Below are 20,498 nucleotides of genomic sequence, written 5' to 3'. Positions count from 1 at the left end.
TCTGCCAGCTGCATTTCTTCCTGAAAAGTGACACTTGGAAACACAGACTTCTCCTTTGCCGCTAAGCGGTGTAAGGTGCAGGGCATTTTTATTTCTTCCAATGAGTTTGGCAAAACATTTCTAGGCAGATGAAGGTGCAGCTTCTTCATTGAGAAAAGATTGGTCTTGCTAATGCGGTAGATCATACTTACCCTTCTGCTCTCAGTTCTGCTGTAGCTCATCACTCCTCCACTCTTCAGTGTCTCACTTGCAATGCAGAACCACTGGAGCTCTCATTTATCAGAAGTGTTAATGTATCTTGGGTCACAAATGCAGAGCGCTTGGTACTTGGGAACAGATTTCACGCATTCAGCTCTCTCCATAAAAACAAGGCTGAGAATTGGCGTGAGCAGCAAGTCCAGCCAGCAGATGTTCTTCCTCCAGAGCCTGCTTGATAAATGGCACAAGAGTAGCCTGTGTGTGAGCTGTGGCAAAATTACTGGGCCAACCACCACAGAACAGCCTTGGGTGGCTGGATGTGGAGTGTTTTCCTGGGTTTGTTGCCTAGGTTATTTTTTTTTAACAGCCTCTATTAGTGAGGGTCTTATTCTAGCAAAGAGAATCCTCCTGGGAGCTCCCTGAATTAAGGACTCGGATCACAGCTTGGCATCTGTGGCCAGTTCCTAGCTCAGCTGCGGAAAGCTGTTGGCTTGCCGATTAAGGGCAGGTCTGCCACATGGTACAGCACATTTGATAAAAATGTACATTTTGAACTTCAAGTACAGCCAGGCGCACATGAGAGCGTAACCCTCCCAGTAACTCGCTGTTCCCTGACCGTTGACGTAAGCGGCGTGCCCGGAGATGACAGCCGCAGCCAGGGGCGCAGCACCCAGCCTCCCTGTCTGCACACAGCTCCGCTGCCCGGGCTTGAGGCTTGTGCCTGGAGGTAGAGCACCCAGCTGGCAGTGGCTGTCAAGCACCCGTAGGATCCCGAGAACCCTACGTGTCAAACAAAATGAAGTGAAGTAGCTAGCGCTCCCTGGGGCCATCTGACAGCCAGAGCAGCAGACTGTCACGGAATAAACCATGACCTTGTGCTGGCAGAGGTAAAAAAGACTCTGCAGAGGAGAGTTGTTCTCGCCTTAACAGTTTGGCTGTTACCAGGCTCTAAAGCAAAACCCAACTTGAAGTAAATCCTTAATTTAGTGTAGGTGCTAATGGGATTCCAAGTGGGTATGTTGTGTACTTGCTGCTGATGGAAAGCATCTGTGTTGCTTTCAGACTTGACTTTGAAAGTCGGTTCTTATGCTCAAGTCTGGGATTTAAAGCATCAGAAACCTACACTACTGAAGAAAATAACTTAGTTTTGTTCTTATGAGATACCTCTTCCCCAAAATACAACGTGTCGGCTATCAGGGTTGTGCTGCAAGGAAGGACAACAGAAGGGTGCTCATGCTGCAAGGTGAGCAAATGTGTTCCAGGTGTTATTTCTAGACGTGCTGCTTCCTCTAGTCAGATCATGAACAAGACATAAGTGACTGGGAATCCTGTGCCAAATTTTGGTGGGCTCACACCTTTTCAGCAGTGAAGCATTACATGAAAATCTGGCACCTTTTGACTTTTATCCCTCAGAAGCTTTGTAGTCTGCTTGACTAAATTCACAAGGTAGTAATATTTTTTTTTCCTCCTTTCAAAAAGACTGTAGATGGAAAAACATTTTATTTAAAATGTTTCTGTTTCAACCCACAAATGCCTGAAGCTGAAGGTCTTGTTAAAGATTTAATAGTTCATGTCCAGGTCGGCAGGTTAAAGCTGCAGAGCCACAGGCAAAGTTAGTCTGGACTGGAGCATTTATTGAATGCAGGTGGAAGTGCCTTTCAAGCATGTCAAACCTGGAGAGACTTCTCAGCTACTGGTATCATTTTGGATGTCATTGATTGTCTCAGGCCGACGTTCCCACCTGAGGAGCACTGGATTTTTATGGCAAGTCGCTGTTATTAGCTACTCAGTTTCTCACAGGTGCTGCTGTGGATCTGCTTTCTGCCTGCAGTTGCTTTTGTAGCCTGTCAGATGGCATCGGATGCTCCTGATGTGGCAGTGCAAAGGTTGAAGCGTGACCTTGGAAAGCTGTTATCAACTGGTAGGGCCTCTTAGCCTCTTCTTGGTGCCAGTTTCCCCATCCAGGTATCTGCAGGTGCCTTTTCATGGACCAGATCTTGGTGACGACAGCACGAACAGTTCCTGCCTGGCTGTTCAGGGGAAGTACGTGGTGTTGAACGACAGAAGCTCGTCTTGAAAAGCTTACTAGTCCTGCCCTAGTGCTGTAGGTTTAAAGAAACTGTAGCTCTTTTCCTTTCCTGTTTGCTAGAGTTATTTGAAACAGCTGGTTTCTGCATCATTACAGATACTTGCAAGGTGACACGTGATGCCGTTACTGAACCCAGTGATGCAGATTGGGAGGAAGGCTGGCATGTGGCTTGCTTTTCTTTGCTGGGAAGAAATTGCGCTTCAGAGCATCTTAATTGGGTAGCTCTCCAGAGTATAGCCAAAGCAGCTTACTCAGTATGTTTCTGCAGAGTTGAGAAGCAGGTCAGCAGATACCTTTTTATAGCATTCTTATAACTGCAGGGACAGGGTTAGCATATTAATTTGGAGTGTGCCTCTAGAACTGTGACTGGAGAGAAGGCGCTGCTTTTCCAGCCCCTCTTGTAAGAAACTGCTGTTGTATGGCAACAACAATTAGCTACAAAAGCTAAGTAATCTCTGTTGTTCTAAAGCAAGGCAATTAATCATTAAATCAGACTTGGAAAAAAAATCTTAGGTCATGTAGTGTAGTCCCTGCTATGCTTTGTTGTTTTGCTACAGTTCCTCTTCTTGAGAGCATTGTCAAGGCTGATATTAAATACTCCAAGCACTGGAGCTTCTCTCTTCCTCAGGAGGATTTTGTGCTGCTTAGTAATTCTCACTATCAGATTTTCCCAGACGTTTAGCGTAAATTTTCCCTCTTTTGGCTCATCTCCATGACTTATATCCAAGCATAGCGTCTGGAATGGCTACAGTGCTGTCCCTTCCCCAGCTCTCCCCTCCCAGATTCAGAGCTGCGTTTTTGGCTGCTCACCCTGTCTGTTCAATCACAGTTTTCAGAGGTGAATCGGTTAAGTCCACCCACCCACCTGCTTTTGCCCCTCTGGCTTTGGTGCCTCTAGCTCAAACACTAGACTCTCCAACTCCCGAGTACGATGCCGGCAATCAAAGCAAGTGGCAGCTCCCTATTACAGAGGACCATTTCCATTTTTTTCCCTGTGTTGCACCATCATTTACGTGGTTTTAGTGGGCTTTAAACTAATCCCTTCTTAAGCTGGTTTGCACTGTGGGAATTAAATATAAGCTGCTACCTTTAGTGATGGCTGAAAGTAGAAACCCCACAGGCTGTCACGTCTACCTTTGTGCTGTTCTTTGCACTTCTGGGACCTTCCCAATTGCTAGAAAAGTTCCTTTGGGAGCTTGATCTCCTACCACTTGCCTTCTGGCTTGTATGCATGTCTCATCAGCTGACTTGTGTTTGAATTCTGTGGTTTATTCCCCTCCCTTGTCTATCCGCAGCTGTTTTTACTGACATTTGGGGGTGTCTTTCTAAACCTGCTACTATGGGACGATGGATTTTCTCAGCAGAACACTAATGTATGTAATTATTAATGTGAATAGAGTTTGGCTTGGCATAAATCTTTGTAGCAGCAAATTTATTTTTTTGGCTCAGCATTTAGCATGGTCTGGTTTGTGCTTCAGCTGGGTGACAAATTGGAGAACTCCTGGGATTTTTCAAAGGGAGCAGGAGCTCAAACGGCTCCTGAAATTCAGGGCTCCCCACACAACCTCAATTCTAGGTCTCTCTTACAGGTTAAATATCCTTCATTGCATGCAATGGCAGGTGTCTGCTGAGCTGTACTCCCGTGACAGGCTATCGCTATGCAGGATGATGTGAGGAGAGCGTGAGAGGCATAGAAATAAAGCCCAGAGCTACCTTTTTCTGTGCTATGTTATGACAGTGCACTTTCTCAGACCTCCAGTTTGCTCCTGCTGTACCATCAGCGCTCAGCCTGGGGAAAACTGAAAGTGAGGTCGCTGTCTGTGTTAGCAGAGATTAGTTGGTAATGTGGCAAGCATGTGTGATAAAAGGTAATCCAGTGTATCTCCCTGGCTGGCAGAGTTTAATGACACTAAGAATTAAGTCTTTTGTCAAGTGATTTTTTTTTTTTTTTTTTTATTTTTTTTTTTACCTGCCCTGATTGCTCTGTAGCAGGGCTTTCTTGTTCCAGGAATCAACACCCAGCACATGTTTGCTTTACAAAGTCTAAAGGCAGGAGACTTGGGAGGTGCTGCAAGGAAAGTGCAGGCAGTGGACCAGCTTCAGGCTTTCTAGAAAGTGTCTGGGCTGAGATACAACTAATCAAGGAGTTTTCTGCATGTTCAGACATGACTGAGAGCTGGGGGTGAAAATAAAGAATACGCAGGGGTTTGGTGCTGGGGAATTACAAGAGTGAGGTGGCAAAGGGGGTGATGAAGAAGCTCGTGTGCAATATGACAGGTGTGATAGGAGCTGCGTGCAGCCAAGAGAGATGAACATACATTGGAGGTGGAAGAAGTGAGGGGAGGGAGAGGCTGAATGAGCACAGAAAAGAGCAAGAACGCTGCCTCTGACCCCATCAGTGCAACTGGCTTTGAAGCAGCATGGTGAAGTGCTCGTAGGAGAAAATTGAGCGGCTTTTAGTGAAAATGGAGTGAGTGCAGAGCGGGGGGACTGATCCTTGCCTGAAGCTACCTAGAAGCTCGGCAATGTGTCTCCAGGTAGTCCCATGTCTCTGGCCTCTGCTTGGAGAGATCACTCCAGGGCCCACAGGCAGGCAATGAGGCTGCACAAAGTCTTGGGATCCCTTTGGACTTCCAGCTGACGGAGAAACTTTAACCACCCCTGTTTCTTCTTTAACAGGTGGCTGTGAAAAACAACATTGATGTCTTTTACTTCAGCTGCCTAATTCCTCTCAATGTGCTTTTCGTAGAGGATGGCAAAATGGGTGAGTGCTTTTAGGTCTGTGGTCAGCCTCCCTCAGCCAAGACTGTGCTTGCGGCACCCAGCTGGGTGCGGTTATCCCGTGGCTGAGATTCACATGGGCTTGCCCACGATCTTCATGCCAGTGCGTCTCAGTAGCCCAAATTGATCTGTACTGGTTTGGTAGCCTGACCCTGTTGTCCCACAACTCCAATAGTTACCAGAACCCAAGTCTTCTGCTCTGAGTCTCTCTGCCAGGCAAGGGGTGGATCTGTTTTCTTTGAACCTTATTTTTGGGGGTCTTTTTGGGGAGGGTTTAGTTCACTCCAATGGGCCTAGGATTTGCTCCCATACTGCTTTCACTGTAATTTGTGTATTTCTGGTCACCTTTACTAAATTGTTGTTTGAATTGGCTGGGAAGTTGCTTGAAAAGCAGTTTTCACTGACATAATCCTAAATGTGTGGATTTCCTTCCTCCTTGTCAAATTCTGCGTGGTTTTGGTTTGTAAATAGCTCATATCGTAAAGACTGTCTCTGGTTTGGGGGTTCCAAAATCCATCAAAGCTTTGCTGCTTTTACGGTGAGACTGAGGTTGTTACAGGAGCAAATCCTGGATCTGTCCACAGCAGGGCAAAATGTGACCAAAAGATCTTTGTGTGTCTACCTGGTAACATTCTGCAGTGAATTAATTAATGCTGTGGTCCTGTGAGGATCCAGGAGTGCTGATAGTCTTTCTCGTTTCTAGAGCGCCAGGTCTTCCTTGCAACATGGAAGGATATTCCAAACGAAAATGAGCTTCAGTTCCAGATTAAAGACTGTCACCTGAATGCCGGTGAGTAGCTTAATTCTACCACGCTGAGAGCACTTTTGATGTATGGTCACTGGACATCACCTTACTAATAGCATTGTCCACGGCTAACAGATAGATGGGTATTGCACTTACGAACAGAACAGCCTTGGATCCTAGGGCTTGTTGCAGTCAGAAACTTTGGCTGGGTCCCCATAAAAGCACATCTAAAATTCCAGATCTTAGATTTTTACCTTTATGTTTCTTCCTTTCGTTCTGGACCTTGTATTCTTGTCTTCTCTTTTATACTTTGCTCCTCTGCAAAGCTGCTCTTTTAAATAGAGCTGAATACGGTGTCAGGGCTGTTCAGCCGTCCTGTCCTGCTACGGTGTGTTTCAGGCAAGGTGTTCCAGTCCTGACTTCAACCTACTGCATAATCCTGGGCCAGACACCTTTCAGCGTCTGCTTTCTTTTTTCTGTTGTGGAGGAGTAACCCTACATACCACTGTTTTGACATACGTGGAGGACAGGCCATGTGAGAAGAGTTTTGGTCTGCTGTTGTTAGCTGCTATACTGATGCATTTTGATCATACTCTGTCCCCTTCAGCTCTGTGTTTAGCCGTCTAGTTGCCTCTGTGAGCATCCTACTTGTACGTATGACCTTACTACTGCTGAAGGGTGAGGGAGTGTAAAAAAGTGGAATGGGGCCAGCGTAGCAGCTTTGCTCCTGTTCAAGAGGCTCTGGACAGGAGCCAAGTGATTCTACCGAAAGCTGCTATGTTTCATAGAGGAAAAAAGTGTTCCTATTGATTATGAACCCTGTAACCCTTTTATTCTCTTGTGTCTGCTCTTACACAATGAACACCCTCTTGCTTCAATTGCAGACAGAAACCATGGGTCTCTTTGTACTCATAATTATTACTATTTTGGAATATAAAAGACGGAGCACGCAAGAGGGGAAAAAATAGCAGCTGTTGGACCTTATGACTTGATTTTGCTGTGGGGTTTCAAATGAGAACAACCTCTGCGCCTCCCCCAGCCCTCCCTCTGCTCCCGACCGAGCTTGGCATAGCCTCTCCCCCTGCACTGCGGCGCTGCTGCCGGTAATGCTTTCTGCCCCGGCTGTGCCCTAACCACGCTGTCCAGAGCTCTTTGCATCTCAAATCAGAAATGTTGGTAACTTCTCCTTCTTGGCACTGGGCTGTTGTGGTGCTGGTTAGCAGAGGATGTAGTTGGGAGGGAGGGAGGGGTGTGTGTGTGGCTGGGAAGATGAGCACTGGTGATCCTGCACACTGGCCCATGCTCTCTTCTCCCTCCCAAAGAAAATATTAGAAAATGGGGAATGACAGGCAGTGCTCCCCATTCAGGGAAGGTTTGCCATCCTGGACCAGACTGCTTGCCCAGGCCTACCGGATTTGGTGATACTTAGTGGATAACACATTACTAGGTCGCAGGGAGAGCATGGGAACACCGGGCGGTTTCTCTGCAGTGGTATCTGCAACCATTGCTGGGGTTCAGATGAGAAGAGGCTTCTCTCGGTGTGTTAGCAAGAGCCCTGGACACAGTGCCTCTCCCAGGCACGATCCGTCGCTTGGGAGGCTCGGGGGTGTGCAGGATCTGCCAGCCTCTTTGGCTTATGTATGGGAGAAAGTGGGTCACGTCTCATAAACAGATTTCAAACACTTCCATCCACTGAAGCTTCTGTTTTTGTATTTCCGCGGCCGACACCTCCTCCCTCTTGCAACTGTACTGGCCGTTTCCTTCCTTGACCACCTGGGCTTTGGCAAAGAGCAGGCCAGTAGATTGCAGGAGGGAAAACTAGGGAAGTCTTGCATGCTTGTCTTAGTCCCTTGTATTTTAACTGCCAATGCAGCCCTGACTCAGTCAGCTGCTCACCTTGATTTCATCTTAGCAGTAACTTACTCTAGTACAGACCACCCTAAGAACATCAAACCTGTCTGTTCAAGGATCGGCCAGGCCCCAGACCCCATGGAGGGCTGGGCTTCCAGCATCGTCAGGGATGGAGGCTTCTCACAGTGTGGCAAGGGGCTGGTGGTGCGCACCAGGGCAGAAGCAAAATAAACTGAGTGAGCTCTGGTGACAGCTGAATCCATCTTGCTACTAGTTTATGCCAGAGCAAGGGTGCGTGTCTGGCTGTGTGCCACAGTAGGGTGGTAATCTTTCAAGATTTGCAGTCTTGATCATTTAAATCCAGTGAAAACAGCCTTGTTTTAAGACACCTCCTTTCTTCCAAGAATAGCAGCTCTGGGTATAAAAATCTTTAGGAACTTGATCCTTGCGGAGGAAAGGCTGGTTCATGTTCAGAAGACTCTCTTGTAGGAGATGCCTAACCAGAATAAAGCTCTCAACTTGGCCTGTCGGCGGTTCTATTGTTCACCAATGAAATACCACCGCATGCAGCTCTCGTATCACTGCGTAAAATAAGGTACGCAACGGCTGCCGTGGCAGGGCTGCGCAGAACAAAGTCTGCGGATTTCAACCGCTCCTAACTAGAACTTAGGAGGTGCTGGGTTTTTGCAACCCCTCGGCACAGACGAAAAGCTTCTAAGCACCGCCAGCTCCGCAGAGGTGTGCAGCCGCCATGTGAATCGTTATCCCTCCTCTCACATCCGCTCAGATAAGTAATTCATGCCTAGCATGACCCCACCTCCTCGGTGGCCGAGTTGCCATTGAGGCTCAGGGACGCACCGCACCATTCGTGCTTCATGCTTCAGTCTAACCGATTCCAGCCCAGTGACGCGAATTTAGCTGTGAGCTAAAAATACCTCTGCTCCCAGCTGATGTGCCCTAATCGCAGCACTACCAACCACTTAAATAGAGCCGCGTGGCTGCAGAAGGCATCGGACAGATGGAGCGGAGCGTGCCAAACCGTGCACGGCTGCTGCTGGGCAGAGGGCTGGTCAGAAGTGTGGTCCCTGCACCCTCGGTGCCCGGCTTTTCTTCTCCTAGCTGCAAAGAGCCTTTGCTTTCCTGAGTGCTCAGATCTGTGCGGTTTCTGCACCGCGTGAGCCTGAAGTTATGTGCAGACATGCAGGAAGCCCTACCGAGCAGCTAAACAGGGGATGCTGGTTTTCTTCAATGGAGAAACTGAAATTGGAATTTATTTTTCTTTAAACCAAAGTAAAATGAGCTTGGAACAGGGATTCTTAGGGGGGCTCGGATTTTACCTGTCAAGAAAGCAGCTTGTGCATTTCTTGTACATCCAGGGCTGGCTGGCTGTCACTGTGCGGCAGTCACTTTACAGCACCTCCTCTGTAAACTGCTGGCTTTTCCCCAGGTTATTTCTTTTGTTCCTTCAAACAAAAAGGAGATAAACACAGTCCGTCAGTGGAGATGCTTCTGCAAGTCTGTGCTCCCAGGCAAAAGATCTATCCTGTGCCCACAAGGCAAGCCAAATAGGATTGACTCCAGCTTTGATGGTTTGCAACAGAGATGGCAGAAAAAGCTCCCGTCCCTGGCAGCTCGCTCCATAACAGGGCACAGAACAACCAGAAAACCTTGGCTGCTGCAGGTAGCCCACAGCACTGCAAGCTGAAGCCTAAGATGAGATGCCAGGCTGTGGGGTGAGGAGCAGGCACCCTTAAATGGTCAGAGCTTGCCACTCTGATCCCTGTCTCCAGCAGCTTTGCTTCCAAAAAAAGCATATTCTGGACCCTTGAAGGTATTCCCACAGTTCCCAGTGACTTGGTGGGAGATGATTGCTTCATTCTAGATGAGGGATTTGGGGCTCAGGTTCTCAGCGGTGGGAGCTGGTGCTGGCCTGAGCCTGTTCTTTAGGGCTGGAGCCATATGGCAATGAAGGAGCGAGTCTCTCTGGAGTTGCATCATGGGGCCAAGGTGTACTTAGGATGCACTGCACATCTTGAATTCATTAGAACTGTTTCATGCATCTGCCTCTTCCTAAGAGGTTATGATAGTTCCATGGAGAAAACCATATTCAGAAATAAAACTTGTAATGAAAACACAAGGTCATGGTTATACCCCAGTGTTCTCATCTTGTATGAATCCAGTGCTAAATTAATTGATTTGGGGTTTTTTTTTAATGAATATATAAGAATCCAGTGCATGAAAATAGATTCCTAGATTGTCATAGGTCAAATAGTCTGGGTGTTGGTGCAACTATACCAGCCGAGGTTTCCCCTGCAACTGGGCATGCGCTAAAGCTTGGTTTGCTTTGTTTACACTGTTTTTATAACATGCTAAGTTTGATTAAATTTTAAAGGACCACTACATTAAGCTAAGATATGAAAATCAGATCAGCTAAGTGCTTTTCTTTTTTTAAATTCTGCTTACCCAAACCCACAGAGTGAAAGAGGAGAAGCTGAATTGCTCATGGAGATTGAACGCCATTAAACAGGAGGCAATTAGTCGCTGTGCTGTTCAGCAGTTCTAGGAACTTTGGGTTTGCTTGCTCATTACTGGTCCAAGATTTGGTGTGAAACAACAGCTTTAGTGTTTGGAGTTGAATATGGCTTTATTAGTATGCAGTGGTCACTTTGTTTCCACCCGCCCCCCCAAGTAATTTGCTAATGCTAGAACAAAGATAAATTGGATTTTCTTGCTGGAATAACCTGGGGGGCAATCATACGCAAGCTTCCCTGGTAGGATTTTTTTTTCTGTATGTGCAGATCTAGTAACCTGATTGTTTAATAAATTATAGGACTCATGCATATTACATGTTGTGGAAATGAATGTACTGTCATAATATTGACCAAAGTGCCTCCCCACTGGATCAGAGTCTGCAGATGCGTTTGGTATTGGAATGCAGTTCTTGGCTGCATACTTGGGACCATTCAGGTGTTGCTAGAAATGGCGTGGGGATGTTTTCAGGTACCACAGCATAAAATATAGTCATTAAATTTTACTGCCTGTTATTTGTTGCAAAATGCCGCGGAGGTCCAGGTTCAGAAAAGGTTTATTGTCGATGCTGCTTAGAGTTGTGCGTGTCCTTGAGAAAACTCACGTTGTCACCAGTTGTTCATCTTGGCTGTTTGAGTTTGGAAGTGAAACCCTTAAGCTGTATGGGTAGAAGATTTAAGCATGTCCTCTGCTTTACCCAGAAGGAAAGTGCTGTTGAAAAGAATTGGATTGCTTCAGTGCAAGGGAGGAGGCCTTGTCCAGATGTTCTTTCCTGCGTGCCCGTCTTCCCATGGCTGCTATTTAGTTGTTGGACTGAGATAGGGTAAAGAATTCTGTTTAAAAAGTGAAAGGAAAACAAACAAAAAACCCTCCACAAACAAAAAAAAACCCAACCCTGAATGATGGACTGATGTCCCTGCCCTTGCCGATGGAGAAGTCTTTATGTATCCTTACATTGTGCTTCAAGAGGTTTTTGAGAATAAACATTGAGCCAAGGGGAAAAACCCTGTGGAAAGCTGCTTAGCCGGGGCAGATGCAGACTGTGCCGTCCTGCAGGAGGACTCATGTGGCTCTGGTTTGCAGGGTTACCAGACCCCATGCGTGCCCAGGCAGCCATGGCTCAGCTCTCCTGCCTGGGCTTCGGTAGGTGCTGTGCTCTTGCTCAGAAGCCAGCAGCCCTGTTCGGAGCTGCGCTCGCTCGTATCTCTGCTCCCAGCAAATATCTGCCTTTTTTCTGTAAGGCTCTGCTGTCACATGGCATTAGCGGTCCTGCTTTCAGCCAGCCACAGCCTGGCACTGTTGCTTAGCAACTCTGCCCCATCTCCAAAATCCAAAATCTTGACACTCAGGGAGCATGGGAGGGATGGAGCTGCTACCTGGGGGAAGAGGGGATAGGGTCTCGCCAGTCCCCAAATCTGTGCTGAGAGAGGGGGCAGGAGGAGTCAGGCAAGCCAAGCATCAGTGCCCTAGCCTGCTCTGGATGTCCAGCTGAGACAGGGTCTGTTTTGGTAGGGTTTCTTGGGCTCTTCAGAGGGTAACTGAGGTCAGACAGGGAGGCAGAAAACAGGCTTTCTTAGGAGTTGCCCTGATTCAGCTTCTGCCCCTGTACCCCTCTAAAAGTATGTTTGTGCTCAGAAATCTGCCCCCTAGCAGAGGCAGTGGCTGTTTAAATTGCAAGAGGTGCCATCGCATGGTTGAAGGCTTTGGCGTAAGAGCAGCTGCTCTGCGGCCCCATCTCACCCACTGTGCCCCCAAAGCGCAACTCCCCGGGCAGCAGGAGCACTCCCCTCCTCTGCCGCCGCACCGCGTGATGGGATAGCAGCCCCATGGCTGCCAAAATTACAGCTTCCTGCTTGCAGCCTTACTTCTGACCCTGCACCCACGCTCCCCAGGGAATGCCTTTGCTCTGACAGCATCCCAGGGCGGAGAGGGAGACTGCTGCCAGCAGGTGTAAAGATTGCTGGAGACGGTCTTGAATTCTTGCTAACAGTTCCATTTCTAGGATACATGTCCAGAGGGGCTTCAGACCAGTGAGGTTTAACCACAGCCTGTTAAAAATGGGCAAACAAAATCATATTTAATACCAAAGTCCCTTGCAAACAAGAGCGCAAATGCGCTCTCTGAGCCGGCACTTGTGTTGAACATGGTGCCTTCACAAAGCTTCAGAGGCTGCTCTCGCTGGCTAGGGGGACACGAGGAGATGGGAGTTTGGGCTTCATCCCTGGTGGGTGATCCAGCAAGGGTCTGTCCCAGCCACACTCCCTGTGAGCCCGGGACTGCTCTGCCTTGCCCGTTTCCCTAATCTGGATGAGTTAGTTGTATAGAGGAGGAGTAGAGGTGGGAGGAGGAGACAGAGGGAATGAGGGTTTTTAAGCAAAGGATCTCATTAGTTACTTATATCTGCCAGTTTCCATAGTAACTGGGGAAGAGAGGAAACCTAAATCTGAGTGCGTCTGGGTAGCTGGATGCCTGAGCCCTCCTCGACCTGCACGCAGCCACTCTGAAGCCTGGGGAGCACAGGGGTTCAGCCCGGCTGCGGGTGAAGGGTCCAGGCTGCCTGCGGAGCTGCTCTGCAGCTCTGGTTATCAACACTGCCCTGGGGAGGGGCAGCGGGTCCAAGTCCATCATCAGTGTATGAATTTGTGGGGCCATTTCTTTCCTGCATCTACCATTCCCTGGTGCATGAACAGACTCTGCTGTCCCCTTTCTAATCCCTCCATGCACCAGCACAGACTCGCATTCGTTCTCAAATCCAGCACTGGTGCTGGCAGATCTTGGCGTTTATAGGTGCAGGGATGGATTAGAGCTGCACGGTCACTTTGTGCCGCTTCTCTGCGGCTGTCCTGCTCCTCGTGCTCCTTGAAATGGATCCCACGTTTCCAGTCTCTTGGCTTTCAGTGCAAATTGGTTTAAGGCCACTTCTCTCCCTTGCTTTCTGTCAAAAGTGCCCAACCTGCTGATAATGGCCCAGCATAGACAGGGTGTTCCACCCTGCCCTGGCAGAGAGCTTGAATGAGTTAAATTTCTCCTGTTGGGTGCCAGGAATGGGAATTTGCCAGTGATGCTCATCAGGTGTGGAGTCGTCCTCCCTGAGCCTTCCACCCAAAGTGTGAATGTGCCCTTTTACTGGCATCCAAAGACTGAGGTTTGCTCTGCTCTGTGCTGTGCTGAGAAACCCTGTGGCATCTGGAGGCCACTGTTTCGTGTCTGTGTTTTGGATATTTGCCTCTGTTCTTGTTTCTTTGAAGGTCTGTTAGAAATAACGTGTGTCGTGGTTACATCCTTCCAGGTCTCCAGGTGAAACCACACATTTTCTGCGAGTGCTGAGCTCAGACAGTGTGTTAAAACTGTATCACAGCCCTATGATGTCTAGAGACAGATGTCTGTGGGTTTTTACCCTTTCAAGTGATTGCCTTAAAAAAAAAAAAAAAAAAAAAAATTTTTTTTTACTACCTTGTAGGACATTGGTTTGGCCAGAGGTATCTGTGTGTGAGGAGGAGGAAAGTGGGAGGGAGCTGTCGTGGTTGGGACAGGACCTCAGAACCAGGCACTCGAGTGAGCCTCAAGCAGGGATCTTGGTTCTTCTCTGCCTTCATCTTTGCAAGATAGGCAAATATTTCACAGGGGATTGCAGCCTGAAAAGAGTGAGGTGGGTCCACGGAAGCAAATTGGTATTTTTTTTCTCCTTGTGTCATGTCTGCTCCTGTCCCCAGGGAAAACTTTGGGACAGAAGTCAGTATTTCCTTGTGCACTTGCATCCCGGGAACGCTCCTCTGGGCTCTCCTGTTTCCGCAGATGTTGAATCTGAATTAACAGATGTGTTTTTCTTTCTTCTCTCTGAAGACACAGTTTCCAGCAAACTGCAGAACAACAACGTCTACACCATTGCCAAGAGGAACGTGGAAGGCCAGGACATGCTCTACCAGTCTCTGAAACTCACCAACGGCATCTGGATCTTGGCCGAGCTTCGCATTCAGCCGGGGAACCCGAACTACACGGTGAGGTGTTGGACTGTGGAGGGCACGTGGCGCGGGCTGCGATCCTTCGACCTCGCCTCGCACGCAGAGCCATTTCTCCCCGCTTTGCCTAACGTGTTTTGGGGGAGATCCTGTTAATTTGACTGGGGGGTTAGGAATGCCCACTGAACTGGAAAAAAAGTGAGGAACAACAGAATTACACTGCTCTGTTACCAGTAAGCTGGGATAATGCCCACTCAGCAATGAGCAGTTACTTGCCAAGGTTACCCGGAGATAAAGCCAAGAGACATTAGCGAGAAAGCATTGCCAGGATGCCCTTCCCCCTCTCATAAACAAGGAGAAATTTATGCCCTGCCGCGTTCCTGCAGCGGAGACCGGCTGTCTGGATGTCAGAGACTCTTTGGCTTTGTGCTGGCATCAACCTGTGGCTGGTGGGAAGGTGCGCTCGGCCCTGCATCACACAACCCTATAGCTATTCTCTTTGACTTTGCTCCTCTTCTGAGGACCTGTGTGTCTGAGCATCCTGGTGTTAGAGGATTTATCTCCTGTTGGAAGCTGTTCCAGGAGTTTCAAGAAAAATCCATGGTATGGGGACCTGCAGGGTGAAAGCAAGCATCAGAAGGTGATTTAAAGTGTTTGCACAATGATTGATGCCGCAAGTCTGGTCTCAGCCTGATCCTTACTTTAGAGAGGGGTGACAGCCAAGTTTGTGTCCATCAGGACTGAGCAGCAAATCATTAGAAGCCCCCAGATTTAGTGCTATGATTTACAACATGAGGGCAAGCAAGTCCCTGTTCTCAGAGTTTGGGGCAATGTCCCCTTCCTTCATGCCCGCAGGAGGCACCTACATTCATTAAGGAATTTGGGAACTCCACAGTGGGAGTTTGCTTTCATGTACCTCCTCCTGCTTGCTCTGAAAAGGCAGTTTGGTGTTGGTGATGAAGAGAAATATTCTGGGTGACTGTCATCAGCCATGTCTATGATCTGTCCAACCCATGCTGTAGGTCAGACATTTCCCGTTGCCTTCATGGAGATGATGGAAAGCTCCTGCCTACCTTTGCAACACCACTAACCTCTCCTCTCCTCTCCACAGCTCTCCCTGAAATGCCGAGCTCCCGAAGTGTCCCAGTACGTCTACCAGGCCTACGATGCCATTTTGAAAAACTAACAGGAGATCAGCCTGTGCCTCACCCTGCAGAAGGAGGGGGGAGAAAGGGGTCCCCAGATCCTCCTTCACCACTGGCGCAGGGAAAAGCACTCTTAACTGGAAGCAGCTGTATTCATGTGTAGGATTTCAGTCAAAGGCACTGATCAAACAAGGTAGCAACTAGTATCCACGTGCTAATGATGATAGGGAACAAACCCCTTTGATATTTTTAGCGTCCATGGAGTTTGTAACCACTGCTTCGACTACTCCCACATCCCCCTCGCCCCTCACTCATTGTCCGTTCTCGTGGGCTTCTCCATTTTGTGCCAATGTTCAGTGTTTTCTAAATGGCTTTAGGCGTAGTTACGATTTTGTAAAATACCGCTCATTGGAAACAAACAAGCAAAAACCACGTCGGCTCATTAAAACAAGGCAAAAGTGTCGAAAGCATAACACTGCACTTTATATTTTTTATACATTTTTTTTGAGTTTTTCTATTGTAATTGGCTTAAAGGGAAGGCGATTCCAAGGAAGTATTGGGAGCCCTGCGGGGACATTGGGCTCTAGCAGGGTGAGCACGGCCTCGGGGAACTAGGAACAGAGCCATCAGTTCGGTCTGTGGAGGCGGATGGAGCCCTAAAGAGAGGGGTTTTTTATTACACTTGTGCTGGCAGACTCAGCTCTGCTTTTGATGGTGTGTTTTCACTCCAGCCATCTCCCTGGCTCATTAGCTGCTGATTTGAGAAGTGAGGCTGCTTTTGTGTGGGGAAGAGCTGCAGACTTAGATTGGTAACGGGACAGCAGTGGATGAAATGAAGGAAACGAGCCCGCTCTTAGAGCAAAAGGCTCTTGCCAGAGCTCCAGGTATGGTCTCTGCATCCTCACCCGTCCGCAGCCCCTCTTCTTCTTTCTGTGCCTGCTATGGGCGAACTGCCTTCCCGGCCATCCCCTGAGCTGTGCCACCTTCACCCAGCGCTGCGCTAACCCCTGGCACTCCCTGGGGCTCGGGGTGGTGAAACCCAGCGTGGCAGTGCTGCCTCCCTGCCGGGGCTGTGGGCATCAGCCATCCCCCTGCAGAGAGGGGCAGCTGCTGGCAGTGTCCCAGGGTGCTGTGGGGAGTGGAGCAGCCCTCCCTGTTCCCAAGCTGTCCCCCAAAACCCAGGCTGTGGCACAATGGGCAGTGGTTTGGGCTTGGCAGCGTTTGTACCCCACCTGCCTGGGAGCTTCATGTCCTGGCTGGGTTGAGTTGAGCAGAGCATGGAAGCATTTCTTCCATGTGCAGCTCGGCTCTCTGTGCCCAGAGGCACACGGTAACAGGGGCCAGGCGAGTTCCTGTTCTCACCCCCTGGCCCAAGCTGCCCCATGCTCTGGCCCCTCTTTTTCCAGCCTGACCTTAGGGCCAGGACTGCTTCCCTTTCCAGTCCATGGCTGAGGACTCGCCACTTTGCAACCACTAAGTGCTGTAGCAACAGCAGTGAAAGCAAAGCCTCTTGCATGTCCTTGCTCCATACATAGCTTGTCCTGCTTAAACCAAGCCACTAACCAGAACAGCTTCGCCCTCCCCAGCATGCTTTGACGCCATCTCCTCCCCAGCGAGCAAAGCTCTTATGCATAGCAACCCCCATGTTGTCTTTTTAGATGCCACATTCAAAGTCCATAAATGTTTTATGGTGGGAGATGGTTCATCAGGGCTTTGGCACTGTCTGCAACCAAGAAGCCAGTGCTGGAAAAAGGTCACAGTACCCTGGAAGAGACTCCAGCAGGGCATGGGAGCTGCAGAATCCTGTTTAAGGTGGTGTCCCTGTGTAGGAACCCCTGTGCTCTGGCTGGGGAAAAAGTGGGGCAGAGCTGAAGCAATCCAGCCCTTGAGCCCTGCCCACATGTGTAGAGGTGATTTGCTCCAAGCCCTGCGGGTGCACTGCAAAAATCATTAATAGAGCAATTAAGGAAGCACCAGTGGCTCTGAAGTGCAATGCTGTGTTGAGGCAGGGAAGAGATGGTAGGGGGTCAGGAACAAACACTTAAGCCTCCTCCGCTAAAGAGCCGGTGTAGCTTTGACACAGGGAGGGGTTGCTGAGCACCCCTTTCTCTTCCCAAATTTCTTCCCAGCTTTTTGGGCATGTGGGTGTCTCCACACTGCAGGGCAGAGCCTGGGCTCGATCGGTGGTGTTTCGCCCTCCTCTCCCGCCGCGCCGCTCGTTTGAGTGTTCGCCGCGTAGTTGTGTTGCTCTTCAGGCTTTACCTGCCGTCCGTGTCAATAAACTCATTTCCACGATGCTGTGGCTGTGCGTGGCTCTGTGGGGCTGGGGGGATGATCCCATTCCCCTGCTTTTGGCCCTGCCTCTGGGAGCAGGCAGGGCTGAAGGCTGGATTTGGTGGGAAGGAGGCTGTTTGCTCGCTGGGAGCCCTCTTTTCGCCAGCCACTTCTCTTCTACAGTGGAGACCCCCCCAGAATAGGGGCTTGTAGGGTGAGGAGGTAACAAGCATCCTCCATCTTCTGCTTCCAGCTGCTGCTCCCTTCTCATCTCGAAGGACAGGAGGAAAAGGGCCCTGGCTTGCAGGGGGCCATGGCACCTCGGCATGGACAGCCTCTGATGAGCAGAAGGTGGATGTCAACCAGTTAGCCCTTTCTGGGCCCCAGATGGGTTGTGTGTAACGTGACCTGCTTTCCCTGGGGTGAAATGATAAAATCATGTGAGTCGGTGATGCATTTGGATTGCCCTGGACTGGTGCTGGCATTTTCCCGAGGGCTTTGCCATCGCTGGTCCTGTCTCAGGCAGGATGGGTTGGGCTGCAAAGCCTCTGTACTGGACCAGGGCCAGGCCCCAAACTCAGCCCTCAAAGTGGCCAGAAATGCAACACCACAAGCAGCAGGTTTGGGAGGTGCTGCCCTCGTCACTGCGCAGCCGTGGCTTGGCAGCACTTGGCGATGAGGTGACTTCCACCCTCTGAGGACCTGGGGCGACAGGTACCGTATTGGCCCATGATGCTCTGCACTGGGGTGCTTTTGTGTTAGAAGCTGGTGTACGTGGCTGGTAGCAACGGTGATGGGGTGGTTTGGGGTCACCAGTGGTGCCATTGTGTCCCTTCATGCATCCCTGGTGTGCCCAGGATGGGATGGGACAGGATGGGATGGGATGGTGATTCCCTGCTGTGGGTCTGCTTGTGCCATGGTGCTGGAGGTGAGCCTGGGGCAGCATTTGGCCCAACAGGAACAAAAGCTGCTGCAAAATGCTCAGGCCTCTCCCGTGGCGGCTGCTGTCCCCTTCATGTCCCGTGGCAAAGGGAAAGGTTTCTCCCTTTCCCATCCCTGTTATGCCAGAGGCTCCTCGGGGAGAAATTGGTCTTCCCTGCTGCTCTGGATTTGCAGGCACGCTCATGCCCTGTAAATGGGGACACACCAACCTCGGGCCATGCTGTACCTTGCAAACTGGGTTTGCTTCATTAGCATCATTCCCCTCTGGTGCTGGGAGTTCAGAGGACAGAGGTGATGCTCCCTGGGCTGGGAGCTGCCACGGGGGTAGAGAGTCTCCACAGCCTTCCCCGTGCTAGGCCCATGCCGTGGGGCAGGGACCTCCCAGGTTCATCCTTTGCCGCTCCGGCTGGAGATGGAGCCAGCTCTGATGGGTGGGCTCCTCAAAATCCCTGCAGCTCCTGCCAGCCTCACATGCATCCTGCTCCGTGCTGCTGCATGTCCTAAGGGCCAGCATCGCGTAACAGCAGGTCCCCCAGCCCACCATGCAGCACGGGGAGAGGCAGGGGCTCACCCGAGGATTTTGGAGGCTGTGGCGGAGGCGGGGGCTGACCACAGCCCCCCGAGCCAGCAGCTCTGCCTCCCTCCCGCTGCTGCCTGCATGCCAGGACACGGGAGCTCTTTGACGGATGATTTTAGGTTTGTGTCGGTCTCCTGTCGCTGAGGCTGGGATAAGCCTCCCAGCCAGCAGGGACGTGCCAGGATCCAGCACCGCTCCCTTCCCCCCTCCCTCGTCTATTAAATTTCACAAATAAAACTGCAAGTGAAGAGCATCTGGGAGGGAACTGCTAAAAATAGCCCCAAGGCTGGAACCTGAATTGTGCGGGAGAGTTCATGTACTGCTGTGATCCCTGCCCTCTCCCAGAAATATTCCAGGGCTCAGGGCTGCTCTGTGGCAGTGCAGGGAAGGGGAGCTGGGGGGCTGTGGAGGAAGAGCAGCATCTAGGGCTGGTAATAAACCCCAGGGACACTGGAGTATTTCCCTAGCTGTGAGCACCAGGCAGCTCTGCAGGGGAAATAAGCCCCAAGTCTCTGAAAGCCTAGGTGTTAATTTAGACAGGGAAGAGGGGCTCTGGCTCCCTTTGCCAGCTGCTCTTGTCCCCCTGAGCTGTGGGGCTGTGTCTGCCATCCCATTTTCACCCAGGAATGATATGACGATGCGTTTCCACTTGTACCCCCGCCTCACCCTGGAGAGGAGCCCCTGGAGATGATGTTTTTCCCATCCAAAGGTGCTGATGAGGCTGGGGGGAGCCCAGCCATGCCGAAGCTGGAGTTCGGGCTCAGCCAAGCCTGCATGATGGCAGCCGGACCCACGGAGACACCCCGGTGCTCACTGGTGTCACAGTGAGCTGGAGTGGGGTTTGGGGTCTGCTTCGAGGAGCAGAGAGGTGCGGGGAGTCCATCGGCAGCGTGTTGCAGGGGCCTAGACCACGCTCCCCAGAGGTGTGACCAGCATCTTCCTCGCTATCTGGCACACAGGTAAATGCTCGGTGCAGGGTGCCCCAAAAATGCAGACACTGCCACAGAAATGTCCTTCCCTTGGTGGGGCCTGGCGCTACCCTGGACTGAGAGGACCCCCCCCAGTGACAGCGGGCATAGAAAAACCCCCAGCCCTGCCAGCAGGGCCAGGGACTGGCACAGAAGGGGGGTGAAGGGATGTGCCCAAGAGCACAGCGAGCAGCAGTGTCAGAGGAGGGAAAGTCTCCCTGGGAGGGATCCAACCCTCCTCCCCGAAGGCATCTGGCCTTGGGGGGCTCCCACGGGGTGGGCAGGAGGGCAGAGATGCTGCTGGACTCCGGGGAGGGCCGGGGTGACGGTGTGGCACCCAGCACACTGCAGGGGGGACATGGGAGGGTCTTTTCCCATCGGCACCTCCCCAGTGCCCCGGGAGAAGCCGGTGTCCCTCCTGGCTTCCTGCGACTCGGTCT

General features: G+C 50.5%; 1 protein-coding gene across 1 annotated transcript in view; it reads left to right on the top strand.

Annotated features, from left to right (window-relative positions):
• AP2B1 (adaptor related protein complex 2 subunit beta 1) overlaps positions 1-17,592 on the top strand; it is a 77,347-nt gene extending 59,755 nt beyond the window's left edge. The window contains exons 19-22 of the mRNA XM_009645012.2: positions 4,967-5,051; positions 5,772-5,858; positions 14,037-14,191; positions 15,264-17,592. Coding sequence (XP_009643307.1) covers positions 4,967-5,051; positions 5,772-5,858; positions 14,037-14,191; positions 15,264-15,338 — 402 coding nt within the window. The 3' untranslated portion in view covers positions 15,339-17,592. The remainder of the gene's footprint in view (positions 1-4,966; positions 5,052-5,771; positions 5,859-14,036; positions 14,192-15,263) is intronic.
• Positions 17,593-20,498: the final 2,906 nt, after the last annotated feature.

The sequence above is a fragment of the Egretta garzetta genome, unplaced genomic scaffold (assembly GCF_000687185.1).
Source record: "Egretta garzetta isolate BGI_Z169 unplaced genomic scaffold, ASM68718v1 scaffold108, whole genome shotgun sequence".
NCBI classification, from domain to species: Eukaryota; Metazoa; Chordata; class Aves; order Pelecaniformes; family Ardeidae; genus Egretta; species Egretta garzetta.
This window is presented reverse-complemented; position numbering and strand designations above follow the sequence as displayed.